The 25489-nt window shown below is 40.0% G+C and overlaps 3 protein-coding genes across 3 annotated transcripts; 1 reads left to right on the top strand and 2 right to left on the bottom strand.

Annotated features, from left to right (window-relative positions):
• The first annotated feature begins 2743 nt into the window (after positions 1 to 2743).
• LOC120559793 (glutathione S-transferase Mu 4-like) lies at positions 2744 to 8639 on the top strand. Its single transcript, XM_039801813.1, has 8 exons — positions 2744 to 2898; positions 5361 to 5436; positions 5554 to 5618; positions 5710 to 5791; positions 5959 to 6056; positions 6147 to 6242; positions 6920 to 7030; positions 8205 to 8639. Exons 1-8 carry the CDS (start codon positions 2863 to 2865, stop codon positions 8301 to 8303), a joined length of 663 nt encoding a protein of 220 aa, XP_039657747.1. The 5' UTR covers positions 2744 to 2862; the 3' UTR covers positions 8304 to 8639.
• Positions 8640 to 9746: 1107 nt separating this feature from the next.
• Positions 9747 to 19583, bottom strand: eps8l3b (EPS8-like 3b). The gene is made up of 19 exons (XM_039801814.1): positions 19464 to 19583; positions 19304 to 19344; positions 18536 to 18657; positions 18225 to 18340; positions 18064 to 18128; positions 17815 to 17973; positions 17165 to 17314; positions 16871 to 16956; positions 16632 to 16765; positions 16307 to 16425; positions 16080 to 16218; positions 15332 to 15414; positions 15124 to 15198; positions 14432 to 14577; positions 12919 to 13153; positions 11603 to 11719; positions 11435 to 11523; positions 11182 to 11314; positions 9747 to 10067 (listed from the first exon to the last, which is right to left on the bottom strand). Exons 3-19 carry the CDS (start codon positions 18571 to 18573, stop codon positions 10026 to 10028), a joined length of 1926 nt encoding a protein of 641 aa, XP_039657748.1. The 5' UTR covers positions 18574 to 18657; positions 19304 to 19344; positions 19464 to 19583; the 3' UTR covers positions 9747 to 10025.
• Positions 19584 to 19912: 329 nt separating this feature from the next.
• Positions 19913 to 25387, bottom strand: atp5pb (ATP synthase peripheral stalk-membrane subunit b). Its single transcript, XM_039800828.1, has 7 exons — positions 25241 to 25387; positions 24372 to 24408; positions 24102 to 24247; positions 23422 to 23585; positions 22592 to 22717; positions 21510 to 21689; positions 19913 to 20173 (listed from the first exon to the last, which is right to left on the bottom strand). Exons 1-7 carry the CDS (start codon positions 25266 to 25268, stop codon positions 20096 to 20098), a joined length of 759 nt encoding a protein of 252 aa, XP_039656762.1. The 5' UTR covers positions 25269 to 25387; the 3' UTR covers positions 19913 to 20095.
• Between the last annotated feature and the right edge of the window lie 102 nt (positions 25388 to 25489).

Raw genomic sequence — 25489 nt, forward strand, 5'->3', positions numbered from 1 at the left:
GTGCTTGACTTGCTGCAGTTTTTGTATCCAAAATAGTCTTCTGAAACTTAGTTACAAAAATTATTTAGACAAATAAGGTCTGTCAGTTTGATCTTTAGCAGTTGATAGTTAGGATTTCTGTGGTCATTTGTGTTAGTGGGTAAAGAAAAAGTGAAACAAAGAGTGCATTGTGTGGTGTGCCCATAATATGCAGCTCATTATACTCCAATGTGGGTCAAAGTGAGCAGAAAGTTCAAAACAAAATGCAGACCAATTAAAAGCCTCCATACTTCAAAATTTGAGAATTGAGGTCTGGCTGCAAAGAATGGTTTCCTAGCTTGCTCACACACATTGGAGACATTCATTTATCTGCTATATAAAAGCTTCATTGACGCAGGGAAAATTTTATTTTTAAATCTATTTAATCTACATCGAGGGACTCTGAACCTCCTTCTGGAGCACAGTAGCTCATACTCAGCATGTAGAACGTGGGATGGTCATCAACTATCCTGTTTACTATGCAGCGCTCCACCGTGGCACGTGCACGTACGTGTGCACTGTTGTACCAGCGCATAGAGGTCTTCTAAAAGAGCCAGATCTGCCATTGCTGATAAGTGATCAACTGATGACTTCTCCTTCTCCTGTTAAACTGATTATATGCTGCACTGCAAGTCCACACTGACTTGAAAACTTGCGTACACGAGTTCAGACCAGACGAGAGATTTTATCGCAGCCTATGCTCACGTTCAAATTGATAAATGCCGAGCTTTGCGTAGGAATCGTCCTACGCCTATTTTAGGTCGTACGCACGTTTCTTAAATGAGGGCCAATGAGTTTAGAGCCTATATTGGCTACTGCGAGAAATCGGCTAATCCAAATTAACCTGGCATAAAATTTATTTAAAAGGTGCACTATGAGTTCCTGCATGGTTTCGGCGCGATTTCATTTTTGTCTCAAATAGAAGGCATCTCTCCTTGATCCGCTAGCTGCCTTCCCCCTGAATACACTGTGAAAAAGCTCGGTCTCAGGAGACAACCAGTGTTGCCAACTCTTTTCCAATGAAAGTAGCTAGCACCTGCTCCAAAAGTCGCTAAAAGTCGCTAGATGACGTCATATGCTCATTTGCATATGTGTTCCGTTATTACGCAATCATTTGCATAAAGCTTAGTGGTTGTGTCAGCAAGGTAGATAGAAAGAAATAGAAATCTTTAGCCAAATAATCACAAATTCAATACAGGAATTTATTTTGCCTTATAATTATTACTTAGGTAGCCTATATTTGCATTAAAAAAAGAAATTATACAAAGGGAGGGAAAAAGAATTCTCAAAGAAGGCTGGCTTGCCCAGGGCCAGGCCAGCTCAGCGGCGTCTTTCTCCCGTCGCGTCCTGCTGTCTCTCCTACCTACACCGGCCCCCCGCATCCTGTCCCCCCTCCCCTTCTAACTGCCTGCGCACTGTGCACAGTGACTACGTTTACAAGCTGTCAGTTTTCGGGTTATGGTCGGGTTAAGGTCACTATTCGGGTTTCTGAAACATTCGGAATAACCCGTTTACATGCGTGAGCAGAGAGAGTTACTCCTACATGCCATTTGTAATCAAATGGCAATATCCCGACGTAAACGGCAACGCACGGTTAGCGTCTGGACGCTTTCTGCCGTCAACAAAAGACATTATATTCATGGTTTTCACACTAATAAAGAAATTGGTTTCCTCCTCGCTCCAAAAGTGTGGTGCTGTGCTGCGTCTCGCCATGTTTACCTCTACTTCTTGTTTACTTCCGGTATACTGCGCGCAGGTTTTCTGCATTGACATATATATATATATATATATATATATATATATATATATATATATAACTATATTATTATAGTATATAATTATTATTATAACTATGTTTTTGTCGCATACAAGAAGTTCCTCTACTCAAAAGACCAAGATTCCTTGCGAATAGAACATGCGCAGAACACAAATCAATGTTCCTTTTGATGGGGATATGCCGATACGCGTTTACATGACCAAAATTTCGGTATTCCGGTTTTGAACGGGTTATTGGCTGCATGTAAACGTAGTCAATGATGCTGCACATGAGGAGAGAAGTGAGGGGCTGCTCCTCTGCTCTTCGATTATAAGAGCAGAGGATCGATAAGGTCGATTAAGGTCCCATGGACCGGAAGTAGAAGGGTGTGACTTCTGGCGACTTTTCTACAGAAAGTAGGGTGTGGGGGTTAGTGACTGTTAGTCAGTTAGTCATGGCAGTTATGGAAACATGGGGGGAGGGGCGAGCTTTCTCTGTTTTGAATTTACTTGGAAAGTCAACAGAAGTGACCATGCAGGAACTCATAGTGCACCTTTAACTATCAGTTACTTTTTGTGTGGTAGCAAATTATTGCACCAAATAAACTATTTTGTAGGCAGGTTACTCCGTAGTTTTATATAGAAGGCTTTATAGAAGGCTTTATACAGTAGCCTAATCCCTGCATACATTCTTGCAGTAGCCTACCTGTACCTTTTATTGTGGTTTCTTTTGTCACGTAATGGGAAGTCTGGACTTGCAGCCTCAGCATGACTCTGCATCTATTTGTAAAAACAGGATTTCCATACACAATACCTGGTGGCTGGTGTCAATCATACATTTGTTATATCAGATGGATGTATGAAGCAATGCTGTCGATCGTATTCATATTCACACACCTTGAAATGTATTTGTGCAAACAAAAGAACCGGTTAAATTCTATGTGTGTAACCGCCCGGTTTACCCCGCCCACCTCCTAGGCTCGCGGTATTTCACAGGCTGCAGAAAGAAACCACCTCACCATCTCAGAGCAACACTGTTAAAGTCGCCGACAGGCAGCCGCAGTTTTCTCTCACAGTTTTTGATCCAAAATGACCATGAAACTGGCTTACTGGGATATTCGTGGGGTGAGTTCAGCCGTCTTCCTTGTTATTAAAGTAACGTTAGCTTCTGTTGTTTGCAGCGCTGTTGATGTTAACGTTAACGGCTGTCGCTGGAAAACATCCAGAGCAAGACCTCGGTTTAAAACACACGCCGCGTTCCTGACTTTCAAACTCTTTGTATCTAGCTAACTTAGCTACTTAATAGTAGTCTACTGACCTTTACATTTTAGTAACGCTACGTAACGTATAAGAACTCTAAGCAAAGTCTCGCTCCGCGAAATGTCATGCGATGTGACGTTAACTACGATACACCTGGGCTGGGACTCGTGTGCACCATTGTTCTAGCTATATCTATGGTGTTCACATCATGGTGCACATGATCAAAATGTTATCAACTGTTGCTTACGTTACTGTCTTTTGCTACTAACGTTAACGTTGCTAACGTTAGTTAACCTGTCCGATTTGCTAGCTACTTGCAAGGGGCAAAAAAACGGTATTTCTAACCGAGCAGCTAAAGTTGTCAGAACATCGGGACCGACATGCTTTAGTATGTAGATACTTGCACACCCAATTCAGGTAACGATAGTGAAGTCTCTAATGGTTAACGTTAACTGCAATCCTTCTGATGGGGCTGAACAAACAACTACTGTCTCATATTTTAATTCATTTTCTATTAATCGGCCTTAATATGACATTAATTGTATGTGACCAAAACAAAATCAGTAGGCACAGCCTTGCCTTTCTTTTTTTTTTCTTTTTTTGTTGTTGTTGCAGGTGTTGGATAATTAGTATAAGCTGTACACCTTGTGGAGTTGTCAGTTTTAAAAACCTCGGTGGTTAAAACGATATCAAACCTCAAAACTTCTCATTTGAGAATCTGCAGCAAATGTTTTGTATTTTAACCTGATAAATCACTTATATTTGTGATTGTTGATGACACAAATAGGCCTGTCACGATAACAAATTTTGCTGGACGATAAATTGTCCCAGAAATGATTGCGATAAACGATAATATTGTCATCGAGAGACCATTTGCATCTAATATAATGATAATGTCCAAATAATAGGCCTAATACTACTACTACTACTACTACAGGTACACCTTTTCAAAGATCAATACACTTTTATTTCTAAAGAATATTTAACACTGGAACTGGAAGACATTTTAAATATCCACAATATGTCTTTGATCTCCTTTGGTATGTCGTCTTTCACGCTGATGTAGGCTACAGTTGTGGAATTGCCGTTTGTGACACGTAAGTTCTCAGACTAGAGACTCTGTACTACATTTTACAATTATTTAACACTAAATATTACATTTAAATAATATATAATAAAAAAATAAAATCTAAATGTATGGCTAGCTGCCACGTGGCGAGTAAATGTACCAAAATAGTTCTGTTTTTCAGCCTTCATTTTGGCGAAGGTGCGGCTTCTACTCCTCTGCAGGTCGGAGCTTCGTGGGGGCGGGCCGACACACACACACACACACACACACACACACACACACACACACACACACACACTTTCCACACTCCGTGTCCGCGGACAGCTGTAGGCTTGTACCGTTAATGTTCGGTGCATTGTCGGACACATGGAGCCACTTTCCTGAAACCGCTTGCGAGACTGAAGAGTCCACAGCGGCGTGTATGTCCGAGCCCGTCTCCACAGTCTCCACCTGCAGGTTGTCAGCTGTGTGGTTTGGAATGAAACGGAGAAAACGGGACGCCGAGTAACACGGTGGATATCGCTCATATACTTTCTTTTTTTGACGGCGCCTTAACTGCAAAGTGCTGCAGGAAACCCTGCTCCAACTCTCTCGCTCTCTCCGCCTGGAGTAGCCTACCGCCCACACAAAGACCATGCGCCTGACAAGAGGGTTCACTCCTCGTTACGCTAAGGAACCGAGAGTGGTCCTCCAGTCTCTTTGGTAGAGAGAGAGAGGGAGAAACGAGGAAAATAAACAAGCATGCAAACGGAAATTATCGCGGCCGGAAAAATTATCGAGCTCATTTTTTCTTATCATGCGATAACTCGATTTATTGACTATCGCGACAGGCCTAGACACAAATACTTTATTGGTCCCCTCATGAAAGTGTTCAGTTAGTTGCTCCCAGTCATATTTAAGGCATAAATAGGAATACAAAAAATGCACATAATCAGTACAGCAGTTGGTTAAGGTCAGTTGAGGAAGTTCAAGACTTGGGAAGGGCTCTCCTACCCAGGACTTGACCATAACTATTGACAACTCTGTGGTAGTCCCCACCCAGACTGCTAGAAACCTGGGTGTGACACTTAACGACCAACATTTCTGCAACTACCCGATCGTGTTGATACATGCTGCATCAGCCAACCTGCTTTGTATGTATGTATGTATGTATGTATGTATGTATGTATATATATATATGCATCAGCTAAATGACATGTAGTGTAATGTAAAGACTTGTAGCCCTTAAATAATTAACATACCCTGATTTTTGGAAAAGCTCGCCCAGCCTGCCCGTCTGCTGCTGGAGTACACCGGCACCAAGTATGAGGACAAGTTTTACATCTGTGGTGAAGGTAACTCACCAATTCAACCAACAGATACACAGCTGTCATATTTTTAACCAAAGAAGTGGCCTAAGTGTCCATACAACATACCTACTTATTCATCTAACACACATTTATCTCGCACAGCTCCCGACTATAATAAGAGCTGCTGGTTTGATGAAAAACCGACACTTGGAATGGACTTCCCCAATGTAAGTGAGTTTAACTTGTGAGTATTAATTGAAGTGTAAAGCTGGTTTAAAACGTCAGCTAATAATGGTATTGTGTAACATCTCACCATAGCTGCCCTATTTGGAGGATGGAGACAGGAAGATAGTGCAGAGCAATGCTATCATGAGATACATTGCTCGTAAGCACAAATTGTGTAAGTATTGTGTGTTTATTCCCCATATAAATAATTTGTTCAAAAGAGACAAAGTACTTATGGTCTCTTTTCTTAAAAGAAGGAACCGCACAATTATACTCAGGTTTCAGGTGCAGTATCTCAGTCTTTAGTCCCTGAGTGTCTCACTAAATCGGATCTGATCCCAGGCGGAGAGACAGAAGATGAGAAGGTCCGTGTGGACGTCTTGGAGAACCAGGCAATGGACTTCAGAAACGGCTTTGTGATGATGTGCTACACTGACTTTGTGAGTCCTACACTAAAAGTTTAATAACATTGAATGTGTCCTGTTATGCCTGAATCTTCACTAAGGCCAACATCATCTCTCTTGCATCAGGACAAGATGAAGCCAGGGTACCTTCAGAAGCTGCCAGACATACTCAAGCAGTTCTCAGATTTCTTGGGAGACAGGAAGTGGTTCGCTGGTGACAAGGTATGTCAGCCCTTAAATGTGGGGGTCCTCATATGTTGAGCACAGTCATTTTTAAATCTGCATTACTCAGTTGTTTTTTTTTACACTACAACCAGTGTTGGGGAGTACCTAGTTCCAAAATAAAGTGAACTGTTACTGGGGGAAAAAATGTCATTAAATTACAGTTACCTATAGTCATGTTTCCATCTAATTGTCAAGCAAATTTTAAGCAAACTTTTAAAATGACGCAAAAAAAAAAAGAGAAGGCAAATTAGAAGTGTTTAAAGCAAGTAAACTAGACTACGCAAAGCATAGTTTTGTTACAAACTGACAAGTTGCAAACCGGCGTGCTAAATCAAAGCGTTTAGAAGCTAAGTTCTTTAGCTAAATGGAGAGAGGGAGCATTGTACAAGTTGGACACCTGTGCAGAATACAGGTTTGTGGCAGAGACATTTGGTGACAACCGTTCACCGCTGTGTATATGCAGTGTGCAGGGCCATACGATTCAAGCTGTTGAAACAATTCGTCAATTTACCAATTTATTTGTGGGTAGAAAAAACCAAACCGATGAGCTTAAACAGATCATGAAGCTTTATAGCGCTGAGGGAGAACTGCAGTGTTGGGTGATACTTTGAAGGTTAGTTTAGGCTGTTTTTTGCTTTCAACATTTTTCACTTTTCAACGTTTATTTACAACAGATCACTTTTGTGGACTTCATCATGTACGAGCTGTTGGATCAACACAGGATGTTTCATCCTACGTGCCTGGATGACTACAAGAACCTCAAAGATCTTTTAGACCGTTTCGAGGTGAGAACGCTCAACTGTTGTCAGATACAAACTAGGGCTGAAACGATTCCTCGAGTAACTCAAATAATTCGATTTACTAAAAATCCTCGATGCAAAATGATTTGCCCCGAGGTTCGTTTAATCAATGATACCAATGTTGTATTGCACACTGGGCTGACGCTTCTGGCGATGCATGCCATGAAGACAGAGATTTTGATAACAAAATGAAGAGCGTAAGGGGCTAAGAGAAGAGACAGGCTGGAGAAAACGACAGAAAGTGTCCTAAGTTTGGAATCAGTTCAAACGTAATTAAAATGAAAACTCTGTACAGTGTTTCTACTGCGAAATCCAACTAGCTTACCACGATAATAGCACAACGTCAATGCTTCAGCATCTCAACAGAAAACATTGAGTCTAACTTAATCATCCATTCCACGAAGCGGACCCGCCAAAAGTAAATCAGTCGTATGGATGATGAAACTACACCAAACACAACAACCGTCAAAAACAAAGGCAAGAAAATACGTAGTGGTGACCACAATTTGATCTAAAGAGCTGACTTGTTGACTATCCCTTCGGAAGAACAGCTGATTGTTGCGCACCGTTTTCTCAACATCTGATCAATGATCTACTAGCATAAGTGTAACAGAGCTGTGTAGCATTGTAATCAAATATATTAATGAAAATATGTTGAGTATAACTAATATATACTTATAGGCCTATATACAGATCAGTCTCAGGTTGAAACTTGTAGTTCTGAAAGTTAAGTTGCACAACTTAAGGTAATGTTTTATATATGTTTAATGTACTGTATGCCTTAGTTTGAGTTTGTAACTGCATTTCAGAAAATGTTTTCTTTAAAAACCATGTAATATGGGACTTAAATGCACTTAATACATTTAGTTTTTTGAGAGATGATATTGCAAGCAATGTAGGCAATACAAATGTTGCTTATTATGAAAATTAAACCAAACAATTGTATATTATTGCTCTTCAATAAAATATAAGTATTTCTTATGCGATTTACTATTAATCGATGGAATACTTTATTACTAAAATAATCCATAGCTGCAGCCCTAATACAAACAGCACATGTTGCGATAGTCTGGGTGATTTTCTATAGGTAAATGTTTATGTGGAGTTGCTCCTGTGCTGGTCTTGCAAAATAATTTTTGAATGGCTTGTTATACCATAGGCTCTGGAGAAGATTGCTGCCTACATGAAGTCCGACAGATTCATGAAGACTCCTGTCAACAACAAGATGGCCAAGTGGGGAAACAAGAAAGAGAAATAATGCAAAGAACAAAAGTTCCCAAGTGCCACTAACTCAACAACTTATAAATTCAGGACTAGAAATAAGATTGTCTTTAGTATGTCTTTTTATAAGCAGTTTACTAGCTGGTTCTGTAGATTTCATGCCCTTTAATCACGTTCTACAGTTTTCCAAATATGTATGTGCCAGTTCTAAAATCAGTTTCAGTTCAGTCAGAATTGTGTGAAAAAAGATCCAGGTTTGGATTGAAATTATAAAGATAATTAGAAACTTTAATTTGAATTAAAGCACTTAATTTACTTTTCACATTTGAAAGATTTGTTTTGGACAAATTAAAGTAAATCTTGTACCGACTTATTTTCTTTGAGTTTGTGAATCAATTTCAACATCCCTTTCTGTAAAGTACATGACATTTATGCATCAATTAAATGGAAATATAAAATAGAGGGTATATGTTAATGCAGCAGAATAGAATATACTGTATTTTTTTCAGTATATATGTATAAACAACTTGGTTAATCATAGTAATTAAGATAATTGTGTTGGATTGAACAAACATCTACATACTTTTTGGGATAGTCAGTTAGAAAAATTATACATTTATAAATACATAATTTACTTGAAATAACAAAGTACATTATAAGTGAAATAAGTAAATTTTAATAACACAATTGTTGCTGCTGGTGATACATTACACAAGATGTACATTCACCTACAGGATTATTAGGAACACCTGTTACATTTCTCGTTAATGCAGTTATCTAATCAACCAATCACATGGCAGCTGCTTCAATGCATTTAGGGGTGTGATCCTGGTCAAGATAATCTCCTGAACTGAATGTGTCATAATTGGGAAAGAAAGGTGATCTAAGCAACTTTGAGCGTGGCGTGGTTGTTGGTTGCCAGACGGGCTGGTTTGAGTATTTCACAATCTGCTCAGTTACTGGGATTTTCACGCACAACCATTTCTAGGGTTTACAAAGAATGGTATGAAAAAGAAAAACATCCAGTATGCGGCAGTCCTGGGGGGCGACAATGTCTTGTTGATGCTAGAGGTCAGAGGAGAATGGGCCGACTGATTCCAGCTGATAGAAAATCAACTTTGACTCAAATAACCACTCGTTACAACCGAGGTATGCAGCAAAGCATTTGTGAAGCCACAGCACGCACAGCCTTGAGGCGGATGGGCTACACCAGCAGAAGACCCCACCGGGTACCACTCATCTCCACTAAAAATAGGAAAATGAGGCTACAATTTGCGCAAGCTCACCAAAATTGGACAGTTGAAGACTGGAAAAATATTGTCTGGTCTGAAGAGTCTCGATTTCTGTTGAGACATTCACATGGTAGAGTCAGAATTTGGCGTAAACAGAGTGAGAACGTGGGTCCGTCATGCCTTGTTACCACTGGGCAGGCTGGTGCTGGTGTAATGGTGTGGAGGATGCTATCTTATCAATATGGGCCAACATTTCTAAAGAATGCTTCCAGCACCTTGTTGAATCAATGCCACAAAGAATTAAGGCAGTTCTGAAGGCGAAAGGGGGTAAAACACGGTATTAGTATGGTGTTACTAATAATCCTTTAGATGAATGTATAATATGTCAAGTTTCATTCAGTAAAAGTGCTTTCCCTTAAACAACAAATGCTGAAAGCAACAAATTTATGACGAGGATGAATTAGACAATAATTCCAGATGATCTGTAGATGAAGTCAGGAGAAAACAAACCGAAGTGAAGCAGGACATTAGTAGCGGCCGTTGTACAGGCTCGATGGTTCACTGGCGAGCTGTCGGGAACAGGATGAAACATTACTAATGCGCTGCAGTTGGATGTTGGACAGAAACATGTTCCATGCAAGGACTAAACATGCGCTCTTGGACCCTGTTTACACGTACATGGTTATTTTTAAAACGGAGACATTTCCCTTCGTTTGTACCCTTCGTTTACATGCAAACGGAGAATTCGCCTCTGAAGTAAGTAAGTAAGTAAGTCAATTTTATTTATATAGCACATTTAAACATAGTGGAGCTATCCAAAGTGCTGAACAGGGTAAAAGCAAAAACAAATAAACAGTAAAACAGCCAACAAGACAAAAGACAGCACCAGAAAACAATTTAAAATGCCAGGGAATACAGAAACTCTGAAACCGAGTCTTTCTAAAAACTCCGGCCAGAGTGGAGATTTTTGAAATCTTCGTTTGCATGTAAACTGAGACAAACGGAGTTTAGGCAGCCGAGAGAGAAAGAGGAAGTGATTCGTTGCTATTTTCGGGATTCTGATTGGCTAACGTGAGCTTGAGCTTCTCGTTACACCGCCACCTACAGGTTTGGCATGCTCTTGGCTGCATTGACGGCATATATACACGGGTACGTGTAAACGAACACTTTTCTGAAAACTGACAGCTGTGCACGATGTTACTTTTGAAAACGGAGAGGTTGAAATGTCCATTTATGAAAATAGCCGGCCACATGTAAACGTAGCATTGGAGGCAAACGTCAGTCCTCGAGTGGGTGACATACATAGAGCTTATCAGAGCGTTTCCATGACCACAGTGGTAAACAAACTGCTGTGCTTACTGCACAGAAGGAAGAAGAAAAGAAAACAAGACGATTGGATGTGCGTCTCAATGTGTCATAAATATGCCGATGCAGCCAGCCGTGGTTATTTTGAGCGGAAGTTAACCCAAACAGAAGGGGTCAGCTTTCTGTTTCATGCTCTAACACACATAGCAGCAATTCTCAGACTGAATTACGATTTTCAGGTGACACATTCCAGAACACAACGCCGCGTGAAATCAATATTGCGTGGTTTATTATTATTATTATATAGTTTTTAAGCGTTTATATACTTGGTGGACCGTTTCTGCTCTTAGTGTGCGCATATTACATGGCATTACTTACTGCAATGGCTGATTTAATGGCCTGAAGCTGGAAGAAGACCTTGCCTCCTTCCTCAGGACACACAGTCCTAATCTCATCCTTGGTCATCCCCAGAAGCAGTTTACCAGTCAGCACCCCAAGGCTGGTCGCAGTGCTGTACACGACAAGGCATGAAACGCACAATATCTGACTTCATCATGCAATACAAGTCTTATTTAGAGTACAAGCATCGTACAGTATAGCTCCCAGTCCCTCTGTACATTATTTCACTCACATTTTGGAGAAACCTTTGTACTCCAGCCAGGCTTTGACCTCTGCAGGTGGGGAGGACATGTCCAGAGTCACAGGGCCACGAGTGTCCCGCTGTGAGGGAGAGTGAAGAGAATAAAATATCTCATGTGAAATGTTAAGTGGTTATTCAGTGGAGCTACGTGTCGCTTACCGGTAGATCTTCCATGGGCCCGTTGCTCTCCATCTGCTCCAGAACATTCTGAGGAACGTTGCCTTCCTCGTTGCGAGCGTTACGAACAAGCCACCATTGCTTGGATTTCTGAACCACCTGTAAAAAGCCCAAAGAACAAACACCTCAAGCACCTGAATGTTGATAATGGCAGGAATGATTGTGCCTGCGTTGTATATATACAAATAGCTCTATGAAGAATTAAATAAAAACAAGGCTGTATCCATAATAATGTAGTTAAGAAGTATAATGTTAAGTTTTAAACAGATTTCTTAAGCCTGGGTGTTGGCTCTCTGCTACTGTTCCAAAGTCCGTTGGAAGCGTTTAAGAAACAGCACGTTTCTACTGCTAGATTTGTTATCTTTTAATTCGCCAGCCTGTCACTGAACTGCAACTCTTATCAACTGGAAACTTAAATTATAGACAATTAATTGCACTGTTAATAACAGCCAGTGGTTAGTTTTATAGTTATAATAATGTCAGTAAATTATTTATTTATTATTTATTAAGGTCTCTGGCCTGCATTTGTACATCCAGTGTACATACAGTATGGACACATTGGCTAGACTGGCTGGAAAGATATGAAGCTGTTTGTGGTGGGTAACTATTACATTTCCTGTCCAGTGAAAACTAAAAAATGAATTTGAATTTGTTTGATAAACTGAAGGTTTGTGTTCCTTTATTGGTTGGGAAGATTATCCTACGTCTTAAGATAAATAAACTATTTAACAACCCCTCCTGGCTCAGCTGGAAATCGTCACAAAGCTGAAAACAGCTGTTTTTCAGGACAGCGATGCTACAAACATGATGATCTTATAGAATATGATGCAGTGCTGTAGATTAAACTACCCAACAGTATATAAGCTTTAAACATCTACAGATACACATTAATGCAGAACAAATATTAATCCAGAAACATCATATATAATAGTTAAACACTTGTACTCTTCATACTTTAAGTACATTTTGCTTTTTTGAACAGGTCATGAATGTGGGACTTTTACTTGTAGTGGAGTATTTGCACAGTGTGGTAGTAGTACTTCTAGTTAAGTAATATACATGAATACTGCTTCCAACACTGGTGACTACATCTGTTGTCCATTTTTCTTTCTTTTGGAGCCAAAAAAAAATATATTTTGCATTTTTGTAATTTGTTAATTACAGTTTACACTGCCCAAGAAAAAGCAAACCAGGGATTTGAACAACAGTCAAATGGACTTTTGGACAATGGTTTGGTAACTATCCCATGACACAGATGCTGTCATATCCAACTCCACTGACCATGTTTTTCATCTCACCTGAACAACATCTCCCTTCATAATGCTCAGCTCTCGGTTGTTCCTGGCCACAAAGTCGTAAATGACCCGCATGTACTGGGGTGCCTTATGGGAGCTGGGTGGTAAACGCTCGCTCCTCCTCATTGGACCGCTCTGATTAGGGAGTGGGGAAGGCGTATGTGAGGGGGCAGGCGGCTGCCAGCCATCGTAGAACTCGGGGATGTAAAGTGGGACATCGTCGTCCGGCCATCTGGACCTATGAGGTGACAGGAAGGTAGGAAGTTAAAGTAAAAGTTAAAAGTAGAAGTATCTAATACTGAAGCGTAGAAAAATTCCAACTTTTGCTGTACAATTAACTGTCTCAGAAATAATTGTGATTAACAATATAATTGTCTCTTTCAGTCAAATTTAAAATTATTTATTTACTTTTTTTTAAACAAATTAAAGATTTGAATGAATTCCAGGATATATCTTTTGGTTATATTACAGTTATGTGACCCAGATAATGTAATAACACAGGCCCACTGCCTATGAAGTAAACAACACTTCTTTATTATCATAAAACTACTTTCTAACTATCCCCCCCTTGTCATTTTTGTTGCTATGAACGTGTATAGGATCAAGTGCCAACAACCATTGACAACAATTGAAATAATAAAAATATAGTCTGACCAACACTTATATAATTACAATTTGGCATATGTAAACAAAATCGACGATTATCAGTCATACGCCTTAAGATCTTAGCTAATGTTAGCAATTCATCGCGGTTAAATAAAGACACCACAATTATGTAAACAAATTGACAATTAGACAATTATGTAATTATGTCTTTTTCAGACACATCTGTGAGTCATGGATTTGAGATCATTCAAGTATGACAAATGTACACAACAACAAAAACACAGTAAGAAGGCCGGTCCTGGCATGTCATTAGGAGTTATAGATGTTTTATTCACAAAATGTTTTAGTACCACTTTCTAATGAGGCCCCCTTCATAAAGTAATAGTTCGACGTTTTAGGGAATCTGCTTATTTGCTTTCTTGCAGAGAGTCGATACCACGTAAATATGAAGCTTGAGCCAGCAGATTGTTAGCATAAAGACTGGAAACAGCTGGGCACAAAGGTGAAAAAAAATTACATTTATATGTTTATCCTCTATAATGCAGCTGTAAAAAGTAAGTGTGGGAAGTTAAACACTAGTTGGTCTAAATGGTTCATAACTGATCAATAAAGCATTAGTAAACTAATAAATACAATTATGTCAATGTATTTCCTTGTTGTCCATTACCAAAATTAACGTCTCAATCTTAAACTGAAATTAGCGGTAGTTTAAAACTAAAACACTCCTATCATATTTTCCATAGAACGTGAATGCAGCATTAACTCTGACCTATATTTACATATCAGCAAATGCACACACTACGCCCCAGGTTAAGGCGTGTCTGGGCACGTAAAGATGCACTTACAATCAGAGGGCTATATATGAGAAGGTGACAAGCTTAGTGTGTGAGGGTTATAAAGGCCGCCCTACCTGGGGAAGTTCCAGTAGTCTCCGAGAGACCTCCACAGCTCGTCTTCCTCCGGGTCGACCACCTGACTGAGCAGCCGCAGGGCCGCCTCTGTCAGCAGGGGGGAGAGCACAGTGGGAGGCAGGTCTGCAGGATACTGAGGCAGTATCTGTGGAAAAATGAAGCAAGTATAGATGTTGGTATCGCCTCCGATACTCCCTAAAACGCTGGTATCGGGAGGTACTGGAGTTTATGCACCGATCAGATATCACGTAATAAAGCCCTAAAGAAAATCTACATTAAAGTAGTTTATGTTCTTTTTCTGTTATAAGTGACTGTCAAACTGGATAATAAAAGAAAGTTCTGTGGCATTCATTGTTTGTGTTTGTTAATGTTTCACAAAGAGTTTAACTTGAGTCAGACAGACAACAAAGATAGAAATTATATCACATCCATACAGGGATTGTAGTATACAGTTGTTAAAACATAATAAAATATATGACACACTGGTATCGGATCAGTACTCGTTATCGGCCGATACGCAATTTCAGGTATCAGAATCGGTATCGGGAAGCAAAAAATCTATAGAAGGAAGTATCAATTTTTAAGGTCAAGGAAAATATGAACACACTTAGTGGAGTGAAAATCGCTGTAAATAATTGGTGCCTTGAAAGTAGATTCACCCAGACAAAAAAATAAGTTTAAAAGAGCTCACCATGCCTAAACTAGTGAAGAAGATGTGAACAAAGTCAGCAGCTGTGGGGCTGGTTAGTGTCCCGTCCAGCTGGCCCTGTAATACAAAGAGCTTTTCAGTCACACTGCAGCCATCGTACATTTCAGTCAACACATTAGAGCATTCACCCAAAATCTTTCCAAACCACACTGGTCAATTTATAATCTGCAGAGCCATTTAAAGTATTTACCAGCAGATTGAATCCATACTTGACTTTTTGAAGACAGGAAATATATTCCTCCCAGGGTGGCAGACTGACAGCTGCTGCTGGTGCTGCAGGAGAAAAAAAGAAACTTATCAGACGTGCTATCAGCATGTCAGCACCTATAAGGAGGTCACTTCTCCAATTATTCCTTCCTTAAAGGTTCAGTAAGTAACTTTTATAAAAAAAAATGTCATATTTGCTGCAAGGGTCACTATATCCTGACAGTACTACATGAGACTGATAATCATGTTCCTCTGCCTCCTCTCAGTGATCTTTATGGCATTTGCAAGTTTCCACCGCATTCAAAGATAAACAACCAATCATTTGTTACTGCATTACCTATTTCTTGCCTCAAATGTTTTACATAACATATTATAGTGAACTGTTTAGCTGTACAATGAGAACATTTGTGACCAAGTCGAGCCAAAAGCAAGATTTGCCCACCAGACGGAGCAAACTTTCTCATTTTACAGCTATTAAAATATGTTTCTGAAAACATTTGAGGCGACAAATAGGCCCACTGGGTTAGAGACTCCTTGACTACAATTGGTTGTTTTCCTTATGCCATTAGCAGCACCAGGAGGAGGCAATAGGAAAGTGATGATTTTCAGAGATGAACTGATTCATGTAATAGTTTGAGCAAAGTTGACAAAAAGTTATTTTTAATTAAAGTTATAACTGTAGCTTTAATTATATGTGCCCTTGGAAAGATAAACTGGTAAAAGGATATTACCATTTTTCTTTGATTTCTTCTTCCCAAACGCATGTTTTTTCTTGCTCTTGTCTTTTTGAAGTAGAGAAGACGCATTTGCTGCAGCAGACACTTTGGCCATGAAGATCTCCAAATCATTTATAACGTGGTTTAAAATGTCCTGTGAAAAGGAGCACATGCATCAAACTGATATAATCCACTACCTATGACTTCTAATTTGTGGAAACGGTTCAATTGGCAGTACTGACTGTGTTCCTCTTCATGTTCATTTGCTCAGCGACCTCTGGGCTACTCTGTAATTCATGAAGATCAGGATGGTGCATCGTTGCCTCTTGTGGGGGGAAGAAGGGTGGAGATGGCATATTTTCTACAAAGAACAAAAATGTATTGTTTGGAGACAAATATCAATGTTGACACAGTACAAAACATACTGGATAGTTTATTGCTGAGCCCATTTTATTTGCACAGAACACATCCATAAACGTTTGCGATATTTGAGGAACTTAAAGGAGTTTCTGCTCCATGATGAAAGATTTTTTTCATATGCTTTCAGTGGATGCGATCAAGTCGTACCTGGTTCTCTGCTCCTCCACTGTGGGGGCGGGTGGTCCGGTGGTGGTGGGGTCCTCTCTTGCTGCACAGGACGAGGCCCAGCCTGCCGGAAACTTCCTGGAACATGTTGCCCGATGATGTTCTCAAGATTACTCCTGACATCCACGACAGACAGTTAATGCATTTTACGGTTCAATTTCTTTTCAATTAATGTGATTTTATCTCCCTTTAAACTGTATTCATGTGATGTGACATTGTACCTGATGTCAGACTGGTCTCTGCATGGCTCCACAACATCACTTCCTTTTTGCGCTGCCTTATCCAGATCACTCTTGACGACCCCTGCCTGGTAAAACAGACCTGCTTTAAATCAAACTCCTACGTGACACCAGCACAAACCCGCTTGTTATGAAATAACGGTTTCAGGGAATGGCCTTGATTTCAGAGATTTTACAATTCAGAATGCCTATCACATCCTCCCTTCTCTGGAGGCTTTCAGAAGGTCAAAGATACAGTGAAGAGGTCAGTGAGGGTTCTGGTGAAATTTGACTCACCCCAGTTTCCTCACACTGGAACATGAAGACCTGAGGGATGCGTTTATTGCGTTGCTGCACAGTTACTGTCAGCAGAGAGTTGTAGGCACAGCTATCCAGCACAGCTTTGGTCTGCAGGATGCAGCTCAAAGGCAGCGACTCCAGCTCTGTCTGCAGAATCAAGATTGAACAGAACAAGCGCAATGACGACTGGTTTATGAAATACAGTTAATAATATTGAAAGTATTTACACGGAGCTATGACCCTCTGAAAATGGTCACAATTCCTTTTCTAGTTCTAGTTTATATTTTGTAATAAATTTAAATGTCAGACGCTGAATGCCCTTCTCGGTCTTCACTCACCGACTGACTAAAAAAACACGAGGGCCAATGATGGAAATAAGTCCAGGGCTTTGTCGTTCTATCCCTGACAAAGTCTTATATGTTGTAATTTTACTCCACCAGGGAGAATCACGGGGCAGATACACACATTATTTTTCACAGGCTGCTACCCGGGATGCTACAGACAGACACTTAACGTCTTTTAAATACAAACATAGCAGAACACTTGGAATGAGATGTTCAACAATTAAGGTGGAATGTTATGATGTCTACATATTTTTGACCATGTGCCGTACTTGTTTAAATGATCTGAATTGTGTAGCGACTAACCTTGGTCTCGATATCACTGAGCAGTAGATATCCACCCTGAACCTCCATGATCATCTCCTGAGGCCACAGACTACTTTTGGCATCCAGCCTCTTGAGCTTGGCCAAGCAGTCGTCTATCGTCTTCAGCTCCCGGCCGTCCAGCTCACAGGTGAACAAGTGCTGCGGAGTCAATGTGGAGAAGTCATGGATGAAGAGAGCTAAAAGGTTGTACTACGTGTCCATGCTGGTGCAGATTTCACAATCACTTACCTCCACTCTGACGTGAATATTGTCAGGATGTTTGTTCAGCGCCTCGGAGTACTCCTTTCTCTGCACTGATGTAAAGAAATTTGTGTAAAAAAAAAAAGGGTCTGATATTTTTTTATCACAAAAACAAAATAATTAGATGGTTTGTTTATGTCTGGGCATACTGTATATTGATTTCCCACTGGGTCTGGACATGTTGTTTCTCTGCAGTGGAGCACCCTTGAGGTCATCTTGTTGGAAAGCTCTCCTCTGCTGAGGGAGGTCCTCCTGTGAGAAATCCCTGAGGTATAATAAAAGCACAGTGATCGGAAGATAAACCACCAGCTGTACTGTAACCACAACACAGTAGTGTTGTATCATGGAAGGGCATGAGCTGGTGTTTATAGTGTTGTAAAGAATTGGCTTGGTACTCAAAGGCTTCAACAAATGAATTCCAGTAACTTGTTAACCTGAAAGTGAAATTAAACTTACTGACCTCGGGGAATATGAGAAAGGTCCGTTGTTTCCAAACATTCTCAAGTCTGTCTTTTTTGGAAGTTTGTGTGTTGAAGAGTTAAAGCTTCATATAGGCAAGAATTCCTTAAGAGCCACTCCAACCTGGAAGAAAAGAGGTTTCTCATGCTGGTAATCGGACCCGGTATGAGTTGCAAAAATTACACCCCGTTTCATGTGAAACCAGGACAGATGGTTGCATAGACACACTCAAATGGATTTGTTAACCCAGTTGGAATATTTCCAGATTTTGACATCTTAAAAGTAAAACTAACTTCTCAAGGCCAAAATATCATTCTTCCTTTTACAAGTTAAAAGGTTGAATTCACAAGCAATAAAACCTAGACCTAAAATAGAACCTTTTCTCAGTTCAGCACTCAGAGCACACCGCTACCGTCCCTCCTGGTCTGGTATGACCCGTATTTGATGGTGGCTGTTGCAGCTAGTGTTAGAAAATGTTAGAGAAGTTTTAACCAGTATCTTGTGATTGTCACGTGGCTACAAAAGGTGTATAGCTTTGCTTTAATACTAACTAAAATGCAAGCAGAAGCAAATATAAAGCACAAAGAATGCAAATTCAAATAAAATGAACAGATTCAGTTATGATTAATCTGTCCTGGAGAGTTCACCAGAACAAATTGTAGATCAATAAAGGGTATTTTGAAACAGACACAAATTTGACAAACACCTGCTCCAATTCATCAACATCATCACAAGTACACACATTACAGTTGAAATCCATGTCACATACCTCCCAGATTGAATATAGGGTTCCTGTCAACAACCCACTTTCTGCAAGACAAACACATTTCCATTTCTGAAGAGGATGTAATGCCACCGTTAGTCAACATTTATTCACCTCCTTCCTTAGAACCTCTAATCAAATCACCTTTACATAATGTATTCATTACCTGTTACTGCCAGCTCTGCTCTGGTGTCATCCTTCCCTTTTTTTAAAAATATAAATAGCAGAAAGCATCTGCTCCTCACACAGACTACCGAGAAAATTTCCTTGACTTCCTGCTTGTAGGCACCAGGATCAAAGTGCACAGTCTGATGGGAGTGACGGATCAAGAGGCTTGGCCCGATTTGTCATTTGAGGTATGGTGAAAGGCAATGTATCTGTGGCTCGTTATGAGTCCAAAGGTTTTGAATGCTTCACAGTATCTCCTCCAGAGTGATCAAAGGTCTTAAGAACTCTAGAAAATGCTTTTTTTTTTACAATTATCTAGCTCAAGCGTAATCTATTATGGCTATAAAAATGGTAGGGACAGTAAATATGTTCCGCATTCACACCCAACATCACTGACAAAATACATAACCATATGCTTGAAGTGGAAAAACACAAACTAGCCAGTTGAAGATGGATAAGAGAACCATTTATTTCACCATCAGCTGACGTGTAAATACTGTACACACCCATGACATATTGACAGAGACAAGCTTTAAAGAAGAAATAGTTTATTCTGTAAATAAAAGTGAATGTCTCTTCTTGGGACCATGAGTTGGGGATTAGAGAAGTCTTCTCTGAAGACTTGACAGTTTAGGCTGTAGCTCTGGCCTGTGTGGCCTTGGCCAGAACCTTCAGGTCTGTGATGCACTTGGCGATGCTCTCTTTCTCCTAAAAAACAAAACAAAACACACAGATGTGAAGCCCTGAAGTGTCACTTGTTGAGAGAGAGAGAGAGAGAGAGAGAGAGAGAGAGAGAGAGAGAGAGAGAGAGAGAGAGAGAGAGAGAGAGAGAGAGAGAGAGAGAGAGAGAGAGAGAGAGAGAGAGAGAGAGAGAGAGAGAGAGAGAGAAGATTTGTACAACACAGTAAGAAGAGGGGATACAATTCATCTAGAAAACCCTAATAACTTATTCACAATAAAGATAATTTTATCATTGTGGGGATTCTTCTTTAAGAACCCTGTCACCTCATGGATTAAATATAGATTTAGTGTTTTCTGTAAGGTACCTCTACTTATGTTGTTAATTATGTTCATCTAGAGCTAATATTTAACATTTGCAATACATCTATAATTTTCAATATCTATGTATTTTTTAACATTTACATTTTTTATAACATTGACATCTCCATATATGGTATTAAACAGTGGCTCTTGTCATTTTATTTGAAGTAATGTGATTGGCTGCAGCTCTTGTTTGATGTAGTAATTTGCTGAAGGCTTCTTGATTTTTCTCACCCTAAAAAGGTGGAACATGATCTAACCACAATCTGATGTGTGACTAGGGTGTGGCTTAAAGAACATTAATATCAGTGCATGTGTCTGACTGGAGAAGGCCTGAGGGACCGAACGTCCGCTGAATAAAAAAAAGAGAAATGCATATGGAGCCAGAGTGTGTCACCCTTTTCATTACTTTCAAGTCTACTTCCAGTGATCAGCACCTCAATACAACCCTTGGTGTGCATTACTTTTCTATGTTATTCAGATTTTTATCATTTTGTCAGAAAACTATTTTTTGTTTGTTTTGTTAGCCCAGTTTATTCTACAGGAGTTTACAAAAAAGTATTGAGGTTTGATATCCAGGCCTTAAAAGAATGAGGTGCCCGCACTCTAATTCTCCCATACGTTTATTGTGCTGCAACATTTCGACCCTGCTGGGTCTGAGGAAGACCCAGCAGTTGCAGCACAATGGGAGAATTAGCAGAGTGCGGGCACCCCATTCTTTTAAGTTGCATCCAGCCCCTTTTTCCCTGCACCTCACCAGTGGGGATGTGCACACTACTGCTCTACTTGATATCCAGGCCTGACAATGAAATTGTCGAGCATGAAAACAACATGGCACTTATCTAAATTGTTTATTAAATTAAGCAGAGGATGTAAAATTGCTAACTTAATTTCCCTAAAAACTAAAGCCGCAGTATACACTCTTTTCACATACGTTAACATCCAAACTAAGAAGCATCATCTAGCTCGAGGCGTCAGACAGTTTTGACACAAAAAGACCGACCTGCTGAGGAGTGATGCTGCCGACGACACTCTTCTCCACCCAGTTGACCATGTGCTCCTGCTCCATCCGGGTGTGGAGATTCTGCAGGGCCACCTGGTAGTCCAAGCGCCTCTTCACCTCATGGGTCACCATGTGTAGCCTCTCTCTGTAGTTGGTCTCCAACAGCATGGCCACATTGTTCTGAGAGGAAAGAGTCCGTGCAGTCCTTGTTAACCACACTGTCAAAATATCTGGTCTACACTTGTGTTGCTAAAACTGTTGGCGTTTAATGAATCTTCCATATTATTTTAGGAAAATAAATAAACTTCTTCACAATGAAGTTCCAACAGTATTCTCCTCTGTCATGCAACACTGTGGGAGGCATCGACTAAATAGAGTTTTAATCATTCAATTCTTCTTTGGGTTTCTGCAAAACAGGAACCTGCTGTAAACCAGTTTTTAAACTGAGTTAGGCCCATTTATATTGTACTTTATTGTTACTTTTAACTTTCCTGTATAATAAATTAAATGAAAATAAATTTGGTGTCTGAATTATACCGTTTTTATATATATGTTAAAATCACCATTATTGAAGGAAAGGAAAAACATCAATATAACTGGCGATTCTAAACTTTTGAATGGTGGCTGTGGTAGTTGTCAATTATTATTGTCACAATAATTATGAACTGTATATTTTCTTGAAAAAAAAACTGAAAATATATAAAAGAGAAGCAAATGTATCACTGCAATTCATTGAGACAGCTGGCTGGTGTGTCGCATCAGTGTTGACTGTAATGACCTTTATTTATTTATGACTCTTATTTTATTTATGGACTCTTATTTTGGAAGATAGTCATTTATTTTTCTCCTAGTATTGCAGCTCCACACATTCATTCAGTAGCCGTTGCAGGTTTCTTTGGCCAATCTATGATGTTGTTGCAATTTCTACTTGTTGCCAGCAGAGGTCGATAAATGTCAGAGATCACATAATGATGCTGGGCAACTTCCAGCAATCAATATGGATTGTTTTGTAAATATGAAGCACTACATTATGAACGATTAATATATTGGAAAATAAAAATGGACCAGTTTATGCTGCTTACCCTCTTAGCATCGAAGAGCATTGATCTTCCCTCTGCTCTCCACTGTTCCTTCTTCTCATCCTCAATAGCCTGAGCCAGGCTGGCCATGGCGAGGTCCTTCACCTCCTGAGCCTTGGCCACTTTCTCCTGCAAACACACACAGAACAGGATCACAGGGGTGCTTGCAACGGTTGTGCACAAAAGAGAGGACCAATGATCTTTGAACAGTGCTTTAACAACAAACACTTTAATCTGAAATCTTAAAGTATCCAATTATTAAAGGTCCCATGACATGGTGCTCTTTGGATGCTTTTATATAGACCTTAGTGGTCCCCTAATACTGTATCTGAAGTCTCTTTCCCGAAATTCAGCTTTGGTGCAGAATTACAGCCACTAGAGCCAGTCCTACAATGAGCTTTCCTTAGGATGTGCCATTTCTGTGTCTGAAGCTATTGAGGAGGAGAGTGGGAGTGGCAAGGTGGATGGTGGGGGTGTGGCCTTGACCAACTGCCACTTTTCTCATTTGAAAGCCATGATGTCTCTCTCTCATAGGTGGGCCAAATTCTCTGGGCGGGCAAAGCAGAGAAAGGGGAGGTTACCTTGCTCCTTATGACCTCATAACAAGCAGATTCCAAAACGGCTCATCTGAGCTTTCATTTTCTCAAAGGCAGAGCAGGATACCCAGGGCTCGGTTTACACCTATCACCATTTCTAGCCACTGGGGGACCATAGACAGGCTGGGGGAACTCATATTAATGTTAAAAAACCTCAAAGTGAAATTTTCATGCCATGGGACCTTTAACCAGAAAAAGAAAAAATGAAAATGCAAATCTGTATGGTTGCCAGCCTACCTCATTCAGTTTGTCAGCAAAAGCTGCAACACTTGGACCAAATTTCTTGACACCATAGATGATGACGGCACCGATGGAGGCGGCAGCAAAGGTCTCATGGTTGATGACGTAGATTTCCTTGGAAAGCATGTAGAGGAGGAGGCCAGTGCCCAGCATGTAGGGTCCTAGTGAGGAAAAGAAAAATGTAGATTTCTTTCATTGTAAATGAAAGAGTGTTCATGCAGCAGCTTATTTTTTTATGACAATTTAAAATTCAATGATACAAAGCATTATAGCATTTAAAAACACACCAAATATAACCCATACATATATCCATATGCACAGTAGGAGTGCACACACAATGTGTTACTGTCAGATTTGATCAAATTATATGTGGGACTAAGTATTCGTATCTTGCACATACTATGACTATTGAAAGTCCCACTGCGATACATCAGGTAACGTGTCCCTGAGCAAGATAATTAACCCCTAGTTGCTCCAAAGGCGTGCGACCTCTGACATATGTATCAATTGTAAGTCGCTTTGGATAAACGCGACAGCTAAATGACATGTAACGTAATGAAAGATTTGAGTTGACTCATTTAATTATCAACAGAATAATTGGTAGAATACTCAACTACTAAAATAATCGATAACTGCAGCCCTAAACCGAAAGTTGAATCTTGCTTCTGGCTACTGACCTGTCACTCCAGTTTTGGGGTACAGGAGCTGGAAAATCTCCTCTGGGAAGATGCCATGACGGACTTTGCCTCCCTTCTCTGGCAGAGGTGGCACTGGGGCCAGACTCTGGGACGATGTGTGCAGGGAGCGAGACGCCTGGACCAGACTGTGGGAGACAACATTATTAATAGCTTATATTTAGGATACAGGATTTATATTGGTTGTTGCTAAAGTGTATCATCATGTTAGTAACAAATACAGTAAATAAAACAATTTCTACAGACGCATACCCAGCTCCAAGGGGACCGCTGCTTTTCAGGCCATTGGCTGCAAATAGAGAATAGATTCAGAATTCAGGGCTGTACATAGCTAATGCTTGTGTGTATGAATTATTTCATTTATGTTTGATCTGTTGATTATAAACCTGTTTTAATTAAAAGTTTACCAATATAACCTTCATGAAGGTTGGATTTATTGCAGGACTGATGTATTAGCGAAGTGGAACTAATACATTGGCAACGAAGTGTTTATGACAAAAGTCAGTACAATAACAAAAGCCAACAGAAACCCTGTTAATCGTTAGAGGATGAGGCCATTTCAATACCTTATGATAGCATAATATTATTTAATATAAATGCCTGGTCGCAATTACGCTGGCTTCAAATTAACAACTTGGGAAAGCATTAAAATAAAAACCAAACACTTTTGGTTTTGCAATGTGAAGCCAGTGGAGTTTATACTTACTACAAACGTAAATAGCACAAAACCGACCAATACTTGCTGTCAAAAGGTGACATTTACAGGAGTGTAGAGCTAACGCTAGCTAAAGTAGTTTTGGTTTGCTACAGTAAGCTATCGTCCTCTAACTTAGATGTAGTTATGTCTTCTAGAAAAACATGAAATGCAACAGTCAACGGTGTCTCCAAAAACTGTTGACATAAAATATATACGTTACACGTACGCTACAGTTTCAGAGCGTATACCTTGCTTGTAGCTATGCTAGCTACTTAAAGCTAGCATTAGCATGTCTCTCATTCAATGTGCGGCCTTCACTTTACCCTTCAGCTTCAAATTAACTTTTATTTCTCCTGCTTGACAGTTTGGTTATGCCAGAGCTGGGTGAGTTCTATTAATTAATAAAAGCGAAATGAATGCATACCTGACACAATAACGAGCCTGGACAACATGTTTGAAGGATGAAGTGTCGAGTTCTTGCTACACAGGGCACCCTTGTTTCGGCCTCTTCGTGCCCTTCTGCAAAGAGCCACAAGGCTGGCGGAAACACGAGATATCCTCCTGAAACATCGCGAGAGTAGAGTCGTTCTAGTTTTGGAAGCGACCACTAGATGGCGCTTTACGCAAAGATATAATTTGTCACTGTCCTGACGTTGAATTGGGATTAATTGAG

Source organism: Perca fluviatilis, chromosome 5, assembly GCF_010015445.1.
Source record: "Perca fluviatilis chromosome 5, GENO_Pfluv_1.0, whole genome shotgun sequence".
NCBI classification, from domain to species: Eukaryota; Metazoa; Chordata; class Actinopteri; order Perciformes; family Percidae; genus Perca; species Perca fluviatilis.